Here is an 18,134-nt window from a genome sequence, read left to right on the forward strand (position 1 = left end):
GAATCTAGCCTGTAGCTTGTGATCTCATCTACAGGAGGAAATGCCCCAGACACGTAATAACAACATTGGTGCAGTGCAGACATAAAGTATTAGAGTGAAATTAACTTTACTGACCCAGGATAAATTGATTGATTCCTTGGCATGTCTTGCTATGATTTGTAGGATGGGTGGTGTCCCAATTAAAAAAATTGGAGACTACACCACGCAGGGTTTTGGGGGATTTTGAGTGACAATTATGGTACAGCATCGCTGTGGGAGTGTGGGATCACTGTGGTCTTCAGTCATCATGCAATACAAAAAATAAATAAAAAATCTGTGGTTTCTGAAATGAGGACACACATATTCTTCCAGTTATGATAGTCACATAATGACTTGGGGGGTGGCAGTTTGAGTCTAAATGGTGAACCGATTTGATGGATTGAATTGTCAGCTGTAAAATATGAACATGGCATATTCCAATCCTCTAATAAAGTGTTTTTTTTTCAGGGAGAGAAACCAGTAAAAATTACTCCAACATGGGGGCTCAGGGGACACAGAGCCTTCTGACAATCTTCACCATAGCAACATGCTTTTTCATCGGTGGTGCACAAAAAACAGGTAAGCAGGAATGTTTGTCTCCTGTTGATAAGGCCTGGGACACACATCCCTTGATAATGCCCTTGATAATGGCCGTCAATAATATAATGTTTAATTTCACTTCATTATAAATTGTTCAGAGAGTTCAGTCTCTGCTGTCATCCATCCTTAATGAGCGGTTAGAAAATGTTAACGGTTACAAGCAGAAAGCAGTCACATCGTTTTTGTTTACCCTCTTTCAGAGCAAGAGTACTAAATTGAAATGTTGCCGTTATGGGTACTATTATAGTATAGTAGGTATACTACGTATACGGTAGTTATAGCAGAAACCTCATGTAGGCTATCATTCTATTATGTTAATAAGTTAAAAGAACATCAGATGAATGTCAGTATTTTTCAGGTGATCTCTCTCTCTCTCTCTCTCTCTGTCTCTCTCTCTTGCTCTGAACGAGGGTAAACAAAAAACATGTGACTGCTTTCTGGTTATAACCCCTTCACTTTCGAACCACTATGGCTTTCCTTCTGTCTACAACTCACTTTTTAAAAATATAATAATAAAACAATACATTAATTAATCACGTTACTATTATTTAGGAAATACGAGTAGACAGGTAGGCTAATCAAAACTATTTAAATTAAAGTAACATTACATAAAAAATATGAAAATAAATAGATAGTATGTTGTCCTAGGCTAAAGGTGCGGTTTTATAGAATATTTTGCAATTAAACAAATAACAGGAGCCTACTTACCCATTTGTAAGGGGAACAAAATCTCAAACTTGAAGCAAGATATAGTGACAAGACTAACGTTCTCATTCAGCAGAAACTGAACCGAGAACATCTGCTTTAGATTTTAGATTTGGTTGGTCCCTATATTGTATTATTTATTTGTTTTAATCTTATTACAATTGTGCACACATTTCACTGTCAACTATTATTTTCAACTGATGCTGACTGTCAACTGCCAATGTTAAGACAATCAAATGACAACCATAAACCAACGTTTTGTATGATGGTTTTATCACATTCTACTGTGCTACGTTTGGTTTTAAAGTTGTCCCCTTCATTTATTTTCCATCATCTACACAAGACAGTGAATCAACATAATTTTATGTACAGTATACATACATACAATTTTACATACAATTTTACATACAATGTTTGGATTTAGACCTTGCTAACATGGCACAGACTTAGTCTTTAAGAATAATTTCCATGTCTGTTTTTTATCCACTCTCCCAGTCTGCACAGAAGAGGCAGTGGCCGACATTGTCTTCATGGTGGACGGATCGTGGAGCATTGGCACAGAGAACTTTGAGCAGATCCGCCAGTTCCTGTTCACACTGGTTGACAGCTTTGACGTCGGAACCGACCAAGTTCGCATTGGCCTGGTCCAGTACAGCACTACGCCACGAACGGAATTCCTCCTCAACACCTACCCCAACAAGCAAGACATTCTCCAGTCCATCAGAACCCTGCCTTACAAGGGCGGTGGTACCAAGACGGGCTTGGGCTTGGACTTTATGCTGAAAGAGCACTTTGTCGAGAGGGCAGGGAGCAGAGCCAGCGAGAATGTGCCCCAGATCGCCATCGTGATCACAGACGGCCAATCCCAAGACAACGTGGACTCTTATGCCCGGGACCTGAAGAGGCAAGGTATCACTCTGTACGCCATTGGGATCAAAGATGCTGACGAGAACGAGCTAAAAATGATGGCCAGCAAGCCACATGACCAGCACGTGTACAGTGTGTCAGACTTTAAGGCTTTGCAGGGGATCTCCCAGAGCATCGTCCAGGTGCTGTGCACAACCGTGGAGGAGACAAAACGCCAGCTCTCTCAGGTGGCCCAAGGTACTACCTGAGCATAATACACTGCAATAGGGATTCAACGTATTAAACAGCATGCACTTGTCTTGAATGTGTATTGGAGGATCCTATCTAAAGAAAATTATGTCCACCAGTAATCTACACTTTTTTATTAGCTTAAGAGTCAAAAGTACCCAAACATGTGTATTTATCTATTTGTGACGGCTGGCAAATTGAATCAACTTCAATGCAACTGCTAAGATGTAAGATCATATATTAATGATATGGTAAATGTGGATAGAAGAGAAGGAAATCTGCCTAGCTACCACCTTATGAGATTGGATGTGCACTTGACTACAAATGGTAATCGACAATCGAAAGTAAATGTGCTTTTGTATATCTATTTTATAACATTCCACAAATGTAGATTTAATGTAATGTAATGTAATTTTCCCCCCTCTCCAGACTGCCGCCAGGCCTCAGTGGCGGACATTGTGTTCCTTGTGGACGGTTCCTCCAGCATTGGTATTGACAACTTCCAGGAGGTGCGTCAGTTTCTCCGCAACTTTGTGGAAGGGCTGGATATCGGTGCAGACAAGGTTCGGGTGGGGCTGGCGCAGTTCAGTGATGAGCCTCACCAGGAATTCCGATTGGCGGATCACACAGACAAAAGGGCTCTACTAGAGAAAGTGGACAATCTCCCATATCTAACAGGTGGTACAGCCACTGGCAAAGCCATCACCTTCCTCCAGACGCAGTACTTCACCAAGGAGGCCGGTAGCCGTGCCGACCAGAGAGTGCCGCAGATTGCAGTGGTGATCACCGACGGGGACTCTTCAGACGACGTGCTGGAGCCTGCCAGACTTCTGAGGAAGCAGGGGGTCATCGTGTTCGGTATTGGGGTGGGGGCGGCCAATCTGGCTGAACTCCAGGGTATCACTAACAAGCCCCATGAGCGTTTCCTGTTCAGCATTGACAACTACAAGGCCCTGCAGAGACTTTCAGAAGGTCTACTGCAGACAGTGTGCGCCTCAGTGCAGGATCAGAGGCTAGGTAAAGCAAACCATTTTTAACAAGTGACAAAAGTGCTCAAGCAAATGTCAGCTCTTATAAATATGTTCAAACAAGTGACACATCTCAAATGAGAGGCCCACAAAGACCATTCTCTATTGTCAATGTTTTGTCTAGATGTAGGTTAAGGGCACCTACTGTATATGACTTTCTGTTGCCCTCATGCAACTACTTTGCATAGCATATTATCATGATTGATGCATGAATTATAAAGTGTAGATTGTATTGCATGTCAGCTAGAGTTGTACCAGGTGGACCCATTCCAAGCAACCTTGCCAATCTTTTGAAATATTATTTCCAGCCAAAGACATTTAATCAGCATTTAAACGGTCAAAAAAGGAAAACAAATTATCTTCTTAATTTATGTTCTTCTTTTTCAGCTCTGACACAGAAATTTGCAGACATTTTCTTCTTGGTGGACAGCAGCATGGCACAGGCAGACTTTCAGCAGGTCAGAACCCTACTGGTCCGACTGGGAAACCAGCTCAACGTGGGCAGTGCCGCCCACCGTTTTGGTCTGGCCCAGTTTGGCAGAGACACGAAGGTAGAGTTTTTATTCAACGCCCACAAAAGCAAGGAGGAGACCATGGCTGCTATCCGACGCTGGAGGCTGCGCCAGAACGGCCCTCGTAACCTAGGCGATGCCCTAGAGTATGCCCGCACCCATTTTTTTACTGCAGCATCTGGCAGCCGTGCCAACCAAGGCTTCAGCCAGTATCTGGTCGTGGTGACAGGGGGGGATTCCAACGATGCCGTGGTTAAGGCGGCACGCTCAGTTAAAGCTGAAGGGGTGACTGTTATCTCCATCGGACTGGGCTCATCAACACTTCAGGAACTGAAAACAGTAGCCACCTCGCCATATGTGTACCAAAGTGCAGCTATTGCACCTGTGCTGAAGACTGTCTTTGATGCTGAGGAGGAGGCCGTCACTCTCAGTGGAGGTAAGATGTTTTCTTTTCATTATCAAGTCAATATTTCTGTGAGACAACTGAATCTGTATGCATAACCAATTACAAACTGCTGTTGACTTATTTGAAATACATGATCTATCTTTTTCTTTATCTTTTTCATTAAAAAGCTCATAAAAGACTGTTTACTAAAGACTCTACTTACTGTTACTCTATTGCAGATTGCAAATCAGCCAAACTTGCAGACATAGTATTCATTGTGGATGAGTCTGGGAGCATCACACCGGCAGACTTCCAACTGATTCGTGGTTTCCTCCGCAAGATTGTAGATAGCCTTGATGTGAGCTTGAAGAGGGTGAGGGTTGGCATAGTCCTTTATAATGACAGGCCCTCTGTCCAGGTCTACCTGAACGCCTTTAACGACAAGAGTGAAATCCTTCAGTTCATCAACATCCTGCCGTACCGCGGAGGTGGCACCCGCACTGGTGCCGCCCTGCAGTTTGCCAGGGAGAAGGTTTTCCTCAAGGAGAAGGGCAGTCGGAAAAGTCAGGGCGTGCAGCAGGTGGCGATAGTCATCACCGATGGTGAGTCTCAGGACAACGTGAGTACCGCGGCCGCTGACCTGCGCCGTTCTGGAGTCACAGTCTACGCTGTGGGAATCAAGAGTGCCAATGTGAAGGAGCTGAGGCAGATGGCATCTCATCCCGCCCAGAAGCATGTTTTCAATGTGGACAGCTTTGTCAAGCTCAAGACCCTGGAGCAGAGCCTGAAGAAGATGTTGTGCTACAACCTCATCAGCTCAGCAGTCTCAGTCAGTTCCAGGAAATACAGTGCCAAGCAAGGTTAGAGGCAAAGAGGATTTGTTCTTATTATGTATCTGTTTTTAAATAGGAAAGGAAATGCACTTAAAGCGCTGTTCAATAGGGTTGTGACATGCCCTCCTCCCTCACTACAATGCTTGAAAGAGCTTTGTAACATGTTGCAAATTGAGAATCAAATTAAACATTCTATCACAGCGATCAAGTATTTCTTAGGAAGCCCAATCAATGTGATATGGGGTATGTTGGGACTCAGAGAAGGATTAGCTGAAATGCATAACCAAAGACTCATTCTGATTCCCCTATCACTCTCGGTCACAACGCATCAAACCATATAAACAGCTAAAAGTCTGCCTATCCCCATTTTCTTCAGTTTAGCACCTGCACAGGAAACGCATAGACTGCCTTTCTAAATAATTATTTAAAAAATGTGTACCATCATGTAAACTGTATATGTCCCAACTCAAAATAGATTGGGCTTCAGAAAAATACTTGATCGCTGTGATAAAAAAAAACTTTTATCCTTGATTTGCAACATTTTACAAAGCCCTATCAAGTGCTGCAGTTGGGAGGAGGCATCCCCTTTGATTGGCACTTCACTCTCACTGAAGAACAAATGTATGATCTTTGACAGACAGTCTACCACCAAGGAAAGGAGTCTGGGGGAAAATACATATTCTCCATATTCCTCTTAGTGGTGGATTAAGTTATTGACAAAGAAAGCTCAAAATGTGGTGAGAGGAAATGATGTCCAATGATGTGAAGCTGACACTAGCTTTTTTTCTCCTCTAGGTTGTGTGCAAACAGAGGAGGCCGACATATTCTTCCTGATTGATCATTCAGGGAGTATTTACCCAGCAGACTTCCAAGACATGAAGAAGTTTATCATCGAGTTCATCCGCTCGTTCCACATTGGGCCGCAGCACGTCCGTGTGGGTGTGGCAAAGTACTCACAGACCCCTAATTTGGAATTTGACCTGCCAACTTACACAGACAGCAAACAGCTGGAGAAGGCTGTGGAAGATATCAGACAAATAGGAGGCGGGACAAACACCGGAGCAGCGCTGTCCTTTATCGACCCTTACTTTGAGAAGGCAGGGGCCAGTCGTGGTGCCAAGGTACCCGAGTACCTCATTGTCATCACGGACGGGGAGTCTAGTGACAAGGTGAAAGAACCGGCGAAGAGGCTGAGGGACCAGGGCATCACTGTCTATGCCATTGGAGTGAAGGGTGCCAATGAGACTGAGCTGCTGGATATTGGTGGAAGCCGGGAGAAAATGTTCTTTGTCAATGACTTTGATGCCCTGAAGCCCATTAAGGATGACATCATCACTGATATCTGCTCTCCTAACGGTAATCTGGCTGTGTTTCAATTTTCTACCCTTCTCACTGAAGTGCACACTTCCCGTTGTGAATTTAAAAGCATTGGATGATTCACTTACTTAGTCAAATGTATTTGTTGTAAGTCGCTTCGGACAAAGATGTCTGATAAATGCCAAAAATGTAAATGTAAATGGGTATTGAACGATGGCCTGAGTCAGATGTAATGAAATACCATGTGTACTTTTTCAGATTCACAGATTCACTGACTGAACTCATATGAGATACAAGTTTATATAAACTAGCCATTATCTTAGCCCACATCTTGTGTACAGTAGATCTAAAAGGATTGGATAGGTCCATTACTATTTTGCTAAGATAGTCTTGACATGCCTATGGGTTAGGGCTAGAGGTCGATTATGATCCCAAATAAGTTACGGCAACTAATGACAAGAATTCCACAATTTGTTCTCTCTTCACAGCTTGTAAGGACATGCAGGGGGACCTCCTATTTCTGATCGACAGCTCAGGCAGCATCAACCCTGAGGACTTTCAGAAAATGAAGGAATTCATGAAATCAATTGTGAGCAAGTCTGTTATTGGCCTGGATAAAGTGCACATTGGAGTCATGCAATTCAGCACTGTCCAACGAATGGAATTCCCTCTCAACCAACTATATGATAAACGTCGCATGGGTCAGGCTATAGACACAATGCAGCAGATAGGAGGAGGCACACACACTGGTGAAGCCATTTCCCGCATCTCACAGTACTTTGACTCGGACAAAGGTGGGCGCACTAACAAGAAGCAGTTCCTGATTGTTGTAACTGATGGAGAGGCCCAGGATCAAGTTGCGGTGCCTTCCCAAGCTCTCAGAGATAAGGGTGTGTTAATCTACGCCATTGGAGTTGTCAATGCCAATACCACACAACTGCTGGAGATCAGTGGTGCACAAGAGAGGGTCTACTCTGAGGCGGACTTTGACGGACTCAAGTCTTTGGAGAGCCAGCTAGCATTGGCAATCTGTCAACCAGATAGAGGTGAGTGGCATATATTACACTACCCTTATCTCTACACTAAGCTGCATTTACTGCTCAATAATACATTGAAAGAAATAAACAGAACCAAACAAAATCAACAGATATTAGATGACCTAGTTAAAGAAATGAACCAAAACTATTACTATCTATCTATGCCCCTCTCCCCTACCACACACACACACACAATTATATAAAACTCTTACATTTTCTTCTCTGCTCTTCCGCCAGACTGTAAGAAGATGGAGGTTGCAGACATTATATTCTTGGTGGACGGCTCCACAAGCATCACCCTGGAGAAGTTCCAAAGTATGCTCTCTTTCATGACGTCCATGGTGAACCAAACCACGGTCGGGGAGAAGAAGACTCGCTTCGGTGTCATTCTCTATTCCAACGAGGCCCACTCCGTGTTCACCCTAAACCAATACTACTCCCAGAGAGAGGTCCACTCTGCCATTAAGGCACTCAAGTCACCCCATGGCGACACTTATACAGGCCGGGCTCTGAGGTATTCACTGGAGTACTTTAACGCGGAACATGGCGGTCGACGGGCCCTCCAGGTACCTCAGATACTGATGGTCATCACAGACGGTGAGGCGACAGACCCGAACAATCTGGCAGATCCGGCTAAGGAGCTGCTGAATAACGGCATCAGCGTCTACAGCATCGGAGTGGAGGGAGCGAACCGGAAGGAACTCAAGATCATGACTGGCGGGGACGAGTCGAAGGTTTTCCAAGTGGATAACTTCAAGGCTTTGGAGACACTATATAAAAATATTTCCCACGTGCTCTGTGAATATACCAAACCAGGTAAGAGGAAATGCAAACTATGTAGTCTTCTCAATTCACAAATTCAAAGAGAAAAGGAGTTTCGAAACATGAAATATGTGTGTCAGATGTTTGTCTTTTTTTGTTTGTTTTTGTCATACCTAGCAATAACTAATTCATAGCACCGTAAATAGTTGGTCAGTAATAGTACAACAATAACCCGCTAAAACAGTCCAGTATTATGTGTACGTATGTTGAAATAATGAGGTTCTGCAGGATAAGTGACTTCCCTTCCTCTGGTCTCCCAGTCTGTGAAAAACAGCAGGCGGACCTGGTGATGCTGATCGACGGCTCCAGCAGCATCTGGCCACGCGACTTCTCCGTCATGCAGAAATTCATGACAGACCTTGTCGGCAGCTTCCGAATCAGTGAGCAAGACGTGCGGGTAGGAGTCGCCCAGTTTAGCACCGATCCTCATGAGGAATTCTTCCTGAACCAGTTTTATACAGAGGCAGCGGTAAAAGACCGCATACTCACGATGACGCAGGTCGGAGGGAACACGTATATTGGAAAGGCCCTAACGTTCATTCGAGAGTACTTCACAGCAGCTAAAGGGAGCCGTAAGACTGCCGGGGTCTCCCAGAACCTGGTGGTGATCACGGACGGCGAGTCGGACGACGACGTGGAGGAAGCGGCGGAGGCACTGAGGGCGCTGAACATCGAGGTGTTCGTCATCGGCATAGGGAACATCCACGACCTCGAGCTTTTGCAAATTGCCGGATCCCCGGAGAGGTTCTTCACCGTGCAGAACTTTAACTCCCTGGCGAACATCAAGAAAAAGGTGTTGGATACCATATGTACCTCCAGGCCAATACCAGACCAACCAGGTGAGCACCATTCCTTCCTCATCTCTCTCTGTCTCTATCTGTCTCACTTTATCTATCTATCTATCTATCTATCTATCTATCTATCTATCTATCTATCTATCTATCTATCTATCTATCTATCCTGTCTGTCTGTCTGTCTGTCTATCAATCTGTCAAATTATTTTATCTTTCAGATTACATACTGTACCACTCATGTGAAGAAACATAATACACCTTTACACACTACAGGGCTGACCCGAAACATGGCTTGCGCTGGCTTGCATATTGTTCTTTCACATTGTATTGTACAGTACTTTTTGAGCATCTCTGGTAGATAACCACCCAGGCCAGCCCAGTACAGCTCAACTCAGTTCAGCTTGGTTTGGCTCTGTAGTGTCACTTAGGGTTACATTTTGTAAGTTATCTTCAATAAATGGTATGGTATGACCAGATAAATTGTGACAGCAGCTGGTGAAACCGGGAACAGGTCAGCAGACGATCAAATGTTCAGACTTTTATTCAGAAAAATGTAAATCAATGACACTCTCGCTAGTCAACGAGCACAGCTTGTTTTGTGAGCCTGCTAACAATGTAAAGTAGTGTTATAATTAACTAGGTAGTAGTGGGGATTAACCACCAAATCCATTGCATTGCAATATTTGGGCTTTTGGCTAGCGAGTGTGTTATTGATTTTCAACAATGTTGAAATGTATTTACATTTTTCTGAATAAAAGTTTCACCAGCTGCCGTCACAATTGTAGTTACTGGAGTTAATTAGATTCATTTTAATGAAAAGTTACAAGGAATGTGTCTCTCCTCCAATAGGCTGCAGCGTAGACATTGCCATGGGGTTCGATATTTCACACAGGCCCACGTCCCAGCTGCTGTTCGGAGGCCAGCCCAAGTTACAGGCCTATCTGCCAGGCATAGTCAGATACGTGTCCACCCTGGAGGGCCTGTGCTGTGCAGGGACCACCCCCATCAGGACCAAAATTGGCTTCCGCGTGGTGGACAAGGACGGACGGCTATTGGACGACTTCAACTTTGAGGAGTACAACGAAGGGGTCTTGAATAAAGTCATGTCCCTGACAACCTCAGAGGACACCTTTTTCAACCCCTCTCTCCTCAACTCCTTCAAGGACAAGTTTCAGACGCAGTCAAAGGCTGGAGTGAAGGTGGGCCTTAACACTTACATCCCTTCTTTCTGCCAATCTGACAGTCAGGGGTAAAACAGAACAGTACAGAGAAGAGCAGGACATGATTCAATTCAGACTTAAACGTTGTAGGATTCTTGTTCAAACAATGTCATAACTTGTCTTTCCCAGGTGGTGGTGATTTTCTCTGACGGTCTTGATGCTGATGTGGAGAAAATGGAGCAAGAGTCAGAGCTTCTTCGTCAAAATGGTAAAACAAACAAACAGGGTCAACACATTTCTGTACTGGTATTACTTGACTCCTCATTGGCAGAAATAGAAGAACATAAGATGCTGTAGAACGCTTCAATGATATCTAAGCTTGTCTTTTGTGGTCAGTGATATATCACTAATGATGAGATCATTATTATCTATATGAGGAGATAATGAAAATGTGTTGCAATCTCCAACAGGTATCCATGCCCTGCTGACAGTAGCTTTGGAGGGGGTCCAGAATGCCAACCACCTTCAGATGGTTGAGTTTGGGCGAGGATTTGGCTACAAGCAGCCTCTGGATGTTGGCATGCAGAGTGTTGGCAGTACCATGCTGAAACAAATAGTATGTTTTAATGTTGGCAGTACCATGCTGAAACAAATAGAATGTTTTAATGATGCTGAAACAAATTGTATGTTTTAATGCCTCTGTGACTTTATAGTACAGACCTCCTGATGTCCTGTCTCACCTACCTGTACATGCTGTTTCGGATGTCATTAACATCAAATGTTTTTAAAAGGATAGATTCCTATCAGGTGTTGTTGTTTATTGCAAATGTAGACTCAAACCAGAATTGTATGGTCCAAATGGTTTCATGATTGTGAAAGTAGGCTATCCACATTGCACAAAATAATTTTTGTATCATAATCGAAAAATTCACATTTGAACTGACAAAAGTTACAATCGTGAATGCCAATCCAGCAAATGAAAACGGTAATGAAACACATCTGCAGTGCACTCCAAGGAAGAATACTGGGATATTGACAATTCATTCCCTCTATTGCTAGACTTTCATACACAATCATGCCATGCACACGTTTTACAACGCCCAAGACCACAAAGAACCATTCTAGTTAACTCCATAGTTCCTAATGGACTAATTTACTGCCTTAGGGATGGAGAAATGTTTCCAATAGAAAATAGGTTTTATGGATGTTGATGAAGGATGTTAGGGTGTCAAGGGTGTCAAGCCTCAGCCTTTATGAAACGTTGTTCTTGTTAAGGCTTGTCCAGCTTAAAGACAGACCACACAATTCAAGGGTGGTAGCAGATTGGATATCAGGCGCGATGCGATGGACTCATCATGTGCTTGCTGTGTACTTAGCAAGATGAGACAAGCAAAACAGAGTGGAAATATGAACTATTATTTTTAGATTGGCGTCTGTGATACCATAATTACGGCGTCTACCATAATGTCAACAATTGATTTTTTCACTTTCAAAGTGTATTCCCTCATTCTCCTTTTCTCTCTCCCACCCTTTTTCCTCATTTTGATCTCTCTTTCTCTCTGTCCCTCCTTTCTCTTTTTCCTTCAACTCTCTCTCTCCATAGGACACTGTGGCTGGGAGGGAGTGTTGTGGGGTGATGTGTAAGTGCTCTGGAAATGAGGGGATCCATGGCTTCCGGGGCTCTTCAGGGTCAAAGGTGAGAGGTCCTCTGTGAAAACATGAAACGTGGAGACGAACAGAAACATTGTATTTTACATATGAATGTACAGTAAGTTAAAGGACTGACTTATGTAGCTCCTTATTCCAAAGTGCTTTACAATGGCCTCATTCACACACACATTCACACTCCAATGGCGGCAAGCTACCATGCAAGGCTCCGGCCCGCTCATTGGGAGCAATTTGAGGTTCACTGTTTTGCCCAAGGACACCTCAACATGTGGCCAGCCGGGGTTTGAACCCCTGATCCACCGATTTTGCAATCATTTAACTTTTAACCAAGGGGACCCATTTTGACAACATAATATGTAGGCAAAGTGTGATTGTGTCTAATACCCCCAATACTATCAATGGTAATGTTTCTCAAATTCTACAGGTTCTGTGCACTAGGTAAATGTTCATTGAGACTCTAACAATACAGACATATGACACAGTTGCATTCCAAAATAAAGACTGTGGATATTGTAAAGAATAAGTGGCTGGTATCTAAATATAAGGTAAAAAAAACAACAGACTGCCCCTTTTCAGTTCCCTCATCTACTTTTGATCTCTCTCTAAACAGGGTGTCCCCGGACTGAAGGGTCACCCCGGCTTCCCTGGAGAGGAGGGCGGAATCGTAAGTGTTGATGTGATGACGAGGAGGGGTTCATGTTTTGTGACTGATTCACACTGTGAATGTTTTAAGATGTCTGAGACACTGGATGATGATGATGATGATGATGATGATGATGATAATGAACCTTTGACCTGTAAGACCCTCAGTATCTCTTGTTGCTTTTCTCCCAGGGTGAGAGAGGGCCACCAGGCCCATCTGGACCCCAGGGTCTACAGGGCTGTGCTGGGAGAAGAGGCCTCAAGGTGAGCCTCCCTCCTGTCTCTGCTTTTCCATCACCAAATCAGTGACAGCTTCATTCATCTGAGACAGTCCAATCTCACTGGACCTCTTACTCTGCTTTTGTGTTACAGGGTTCAAGAGGCTACAGGGGGGAAAGGGTGAGCGAATGTGGCTTTGGAATTTGAACAACACAGTGAATGTTCAGTGTGAAAGTATACCTGGTCATTTGTTATTCTCTTCAGCTGTTAATGTTTTAGATTAGATTCAACCTTTTTTGTCATTACACAACAGAGTACAACAACATTTATTTTTTGCAATAGGCACAGGGTCAGCCAATAGGCACAGGGTCAGCCAATAGGCACAGGGTCAGCCAATAGGCACAGGGTCAGCCAATAGGCACAGGGTCAGCCATAGAACACTTAGGGGTTAACACAGCTCAAGGGCACAGTGGTAGGCACCTTAGATATGATGCCAGCAACCCTCCAGTCACCAGCTCACATGCAGCTCCCTCTTGAGGCGAGGCTCGAACCAGCGACCTTCCGATTGCTAGCCAGCCTCTCCAACCTCTAGGCTACCGCCACCCCCTGTTTGTATGTTTTTGTATGTTCATGTTTTGGTCTTTGTTGTATGTATGGCCGTACGTGTCGTGCTATCATTGTGTAAGCGTGTTCTAAATCAGTGTACCCATGACCTCTGCAGGGTGACGATGGAGACCACGGGCTTGATGGGGTGAACGGTGAACAGGTAACCTCCACCATTTTGTTGCTCTCAGCTTGGACCACATTGACGCCTACTATTAAAAAAAAAGTATTTCCGGGGTGCTTAGGTGGCGTAACGGGTTAAGTGCTGACCATGTAGCCGCAGGGTCCCCGGTTCGATTCCGTCCGGGGACATATCCTGCATGTCATCCCTCCTCTCTCTCTCACCCATCCTTCCTGTCTAAATCTTCACTGTATCTGTCAAATAAAAACAAACAAAAAACGAAAAATATGAGTGGGACTGCCCCACTCAGAAAAAAATAAATAAATAAATGTATCTCATTTAGAAATATGTCATTCTCAATCAAGATGTGTACTTGCTTGTTAAGTACATGCAGACAGATTGGTTGATTGAATGATTGGTCGATTGAATGTTCACTGAAAGATGATTGATCTTTTTCCTCACTGCATGTCTGCAGGGTGTTACGGGATTGTCTGGAGCTGCAGGAGACAGAGGAAACCCAGGAGGCCCAGTAAAGACATCTTCTTTCTTATTACTCTTATTCCCTTCTGCTCTCGTATTAGATATATTTTTGACTGATATTTCTTTCTTTCTTTTTGTCTTTCTTTTTTTTTTCCACACAATAATTGCGTACATTGCTTAAAATAAAGACAATGATGTTGTTTATTGAAGTCAGAAAAACTAACTATAATAAAATAATATATAATTTTTATACATTCTTATATGGTCTTCATATTTTATCTAAATATGCCTGAAACATTATTAGGATTTACTCATACTTTGCCCATACCGCATTACCTTATATTCAATACTTTCAGTACTATATTACAATACTCAGTACTATTCAGTACTTACTGCAACCTAATTTGTACATGCACTAAAATATATGTATCTATGATGTTCTTATGGCCTACCATTCATGTGAATCATTGCCTTTCACCTTTTTGACTGGGTTTCTCTTGCAGGGCAACAGGGGCATTAGGGGAGAGCAAGGAGTGAAAGGACAACGTGGACTAAGAGGTGACCCTGTAAGTTAAAAAGAAAAAAATTGCTCTTAAAAACAACACACACGGCAGAAAGTGTATAAAGCGCAAAAATTGTCAACAATGTAAGATAAGAAAAAGGGATGGGGAAAAACAGAAAGCCGGCTGAGTAAAATAATGCAAGTAGCGAATGCCCCGACCAGGCTCAGGGAACAAGGCCGGAGATGGGGTCTGAAGACGGCAAGCAAAAGTAGCGGAGTTGCGTAGGCTCAGACAAGAGCACACCACAGTGACTAATGACAACAAAAAAGCGCTGGAAAGACTAGAGACTAACATCAAGGAACTAGTCGAACGAACAGCCTTGTTGGAGCAATGAACAGTACGAATGGAAGAAAGGCTGGGGGACAAGGAAGACAGGACTGCACGTTTGGAAAGACCAGTCACCTTTCTACTTCACCAAGAGGCGAAGCTGGAGACAAAATGTGACGACCTGGAATCACGGGCAAGAAGGAACAATATACAGATACATGGCATCCCAGAGGGCTCTGAGAAAAACGACACCATAGGATTTGTGACAGATTTTATTTGTACGTCTTTGCAAATTCCAGATGACATGGACATTGGCATCGAGAGAGCTCACCGCTCACTGGTCCCTAAACCGAAAGAGAACACTGCCCCCCCCCGCGAGTGATCATCGTCCGCTTCCTAGACTACTGAACGAAGGATCATGTGATGCAGCAAGCATGGAAATGTAAGACTACATAAGAGGGACGGACCATCTACTTCAATCAAGACTACACGACAGAGATACAAAGGAAGAGGAAACAGGTACGGGACGTGATAAAAAAAACTAAAGGAGAAGAATGTGAAGGCACAGTCCCCGTATCCTGAACAGTTGGAAGTGTTTCTGTAATCTGGGACTAAGTCATTCACTTTGCTGGCGCAGGCTGCACCCATGCTCAAGGATTTGGGGATTCACGTTGAGGAAGAGGAGTCAGAGAAAATACAGAGAGTGATCACGCAAGGCAGCTGGGCTACGTGAAGCAACTTTCCATAACAGCTGAGAAGTTGCAGGTGCACATAGTGCTATTTCCTCAGGGAGAATTTGCCACATCTCTCTGGTTATTGGACTTTTGGGAGTCACATTCTGTTGTTGTTATTGTACAATAGTTCTGAAGGAGATGTTTGTTTATCTGTTTTACTGTGTGTTGTTTTGCACTGTTGTTTTAGTTGTTAGGAGGTATAGAGCACATGGGCTTCAGCTTAAACCAATATGAAGAGATTACATCTTGTATCTTATAAAGGTTTAAATCATCCGATTAAGAGGAAGAAGATACTGAGCCAACTGAAGAAATATGTATGATGAATGAATGTTATGAATATAACAAATTGAAAAGGGATTGGGTAAACTAAGTATTCCATGCTTCACATGGTAAGAAAAGGGGTGTGGCGACATTAATTAATAAATCTCTACCATTCTCTGAAGAGAAAGTGATAAAAGATAATAGGGGAAGGTAATGGTTGTTGGCTCGATGGTTTTGTCTATGCTCCAAAATGAGAATGAGTCAGTCTTTAAAGACATGTAATTGCCAGGGATGGAAAGGGGATGATATTAATGGGTGGGGATTTATTTCAATACAGTACATAATGGTAAATTAGACAGGATGCCACCAGAACAGGGGCCAATCACAAAAAGTTCCAAAGTATTAAACAATACCATTAAAGAGTTAGGTCTTGTTGATCCATGGAGAAATAATAATCCAAGAGAGAAGAATTTTACCTTTTATTCTACATTTACATTTACATTTTTGGCATTTAGCAGACGCCTTATTCCAAAGCGACTTACAATCAATACATTTGACTAAGCAAGTGAATCATCAGTTGAAGTTTGGGGGGTGACCATTGCCTGCAGGTAGGCAGGGTCTGTCCCTTTAGCTGCCTGGTAGGCAAGCACCAGGGTCTTGAATCTGATGCGAGCTGCTAAATTGTATTTTTATTTTTAAATTTTTATTTAATATTTTCTGTCTTTTAGAATAATCATTTGTATTAGCTTTTTCTTTTTTGCACTTGTTTTATTGTTCTTAAGTAGACACCTAGCCAACGTGGTTACATTTTCGTTTGTGGTAAGGTTAACTCATTGGTGATATGAAGGCTGTATTATTTGATATGTTGCTTTTATTTTTTTATGGTATATTTGTACTAGCATAGAAGTATTGCCTTTGAGGACGACTTATGTTGCAGAGACTATCAAATTGTTGATAGTGTATGAATCGGTATGCTTGTATGGATTTGTGTGTGGTATGTGAGTGTAATTGTGTCTGAATCTCCTTTAAGTTGTATGTTCTATTTGTATTTTGAATAAAAAAATAAGTAAGACAGGTTGATATCACAATGGTGTTATCAGTAAACTATCTTAGGTGGAAGTCAGCTGGTTAAAACAGAAGTTGATCACGCAATGTTGTTAGCAATGAAAAACCTACATTATCCAATTTACTACAGTAGGTTTCAGTAAAGGAACACCCGAAGTGTTTCATCCATAAACATTTAGAAATATAATGCAATTTATGGCAAAGTGTTTTCTTTAGCTGAACTGCTGTCTTTCTCTTCTTCTTTTAGGGAGACTCTGGAGTGGACAGCACAGTCCAGGGGCCGAAAGGCGAAAGTGGAAACCCAGGGTTGCCGGTATGTAACATGATTGGCTACAGTCCAGTCACTGAAATGTGCTGATCATGGCCTGCAAGTAGGCAGGGGCTGTCCCCTTAGCCGTCTGGTAGGCAAGCACCAGGGTCTTGAATCTGATGCGTGCTGCTATCGGGAGCCAGTGCAGGGTGCGAAGGAGAGGGGTCACATGAGAACATTTGGGGAGGTTGAACACCAGATGGGCAGCAGCGTTCTGGATCAGCTGCAGAGGTCTGATGGCGGTGGCGGGGAGCCCGGCCAGGAGTATGTTGCAGTAATCAAGGCGGGAGATGACCAGTGCCTGGGTCAAGAGTTGCACTGCTTCTCTGGTGAGGAATGGTCGTATCCTTCTGATGTTGTAAAGGAAGAATCTGCAGGAGCGTGCCGTTGCTGCAATGTTCTCTGCACAGGATAGTCGGTTGTCCAGGATCACTCCAAGGTTCTTGGCTGTCAGGGAAGGGGTTACATAGAATTCTCCACTTTGATGGAGAAGTCTTGGAGAGGTCAGGCTTTCCCGGGGATGAAGAGTAGCTCAGTCTTGTTAAGGTTGAGTTTGAGATGGTGGTCTATTAAGGGACAGTTAAGATGTAGCCTGAAGAGATGGGTCTTCAATCTACGGCAGAAGATAGGTAGTGAATGCAGTCCTGACAGCAGTGGGCAGCTCATTCCACCAGTGGGGCTCCTAGACAATAAAAAGTTGTGACCGAGGCAGTGATGCCACGTGGCCAGCCGAGGTGGAAGAACGGAGTCATATGCTCATCATATGCTCTATTGTTTCCTGCATCTAGTGTCTAGTAATTGAACATAATCAATTACTTTTACATTTGTGACATGGTCTGGTGAAAAGGGGCCGCATGTCGGCAATTCTCAAGTCGCGCAGATAAGCAAAAAGCTT

At 43.4% G+C, this 18,134-nt stretch overlaps 1 protein-coding gene across 1 annotated transcript in view; it reads left to right on the forward strand.

The window, feature by feature from the left end:
- Positions 1-515: 515 nt before the first annotated feature.
- The window catches only part of LOC308166683 (collagen alpha-6(VI) chain-like), a gene marked incomplete at both ends in the record, with an annotated part of 33,852 nt that continues 16,233 nt past the window's right edge, over positions 516-18,134 (forward strand). The window contains 20 exons of the mRNA XM_080541008.1: positions 516-597; positions 1,819-2,427; positions 2,848-3,435; positions 3,834-4,394; positions 4,583-5,203; positions 5,972-6,532; positions 6,982-7,539; positions 7,768-8,346; positions 8,613-9,191; positions 9,996-10,345; positions 10,496-10,574; positions 10,777-10,922; positions 11,910-12,002; positions 12,585-12,638; positions 12,809-12,880; positions 12,989-13,015; positions 13,557-13,601; positions 14,035-14,088; positions 14,543-14,605; positions 17,177-17,242. Of these exons, the coding sequence (XP_080397134.1) occupies positions 516-597; positions 1,819-2,427; positions 2,848-3,435; positions 3,834-4,394; positions 4,583-5,203; positions 5,972-6,532; positions 6,982-7,539; positions 7,768-8,346; positions 8,613-9,191; positions 9,996-10,345; positions 10,496-10,574; positions 10,777-10,922; positions 11,910-12,002; positions 12,585-12,638; positions 12,809-12,880; positions 12,989-13,015; positions 13,557-13,601; positions 14,035-14,088; positions 14,543-14,605; positions 17,177-17,242 (5,787 nt within the window). The remainder of the gene's footprint in view (positions 598-1,818; positions 2,428-2,847; positions 3,436-3,833; positions 4,395-4,582; positions 5,204-5,971; positions 6,533-6,981; positions 7,540-7,767; positions 8,347-8,612; positions 9,192-9,995; positions 10,346-10,495; positions 10,575-10,776; positions 10,923-11,909; positions 12,003-12,584; positions 12,639-12,808; positions 12,881-12,988; positions 13,016-13,556; positions 13,602-14,034; positions 14,089-14,542; positions 14,606-17,176; positions 17,243-18,134) is intronic.

Source organism: Nansenia antarctica (assembly GCF_963989245.1).
Source record: "Nansenia antarctica genome assembly, chromosome: 10".
In the NCBI taxonomy this organism is placed as follows: domain Eukaryota; kingdom Metazoa; phylum Chordata; class Actinopteri; order Argentiniformes; family Microstomatidae; genus Nansenia; species Nansenia antarctica.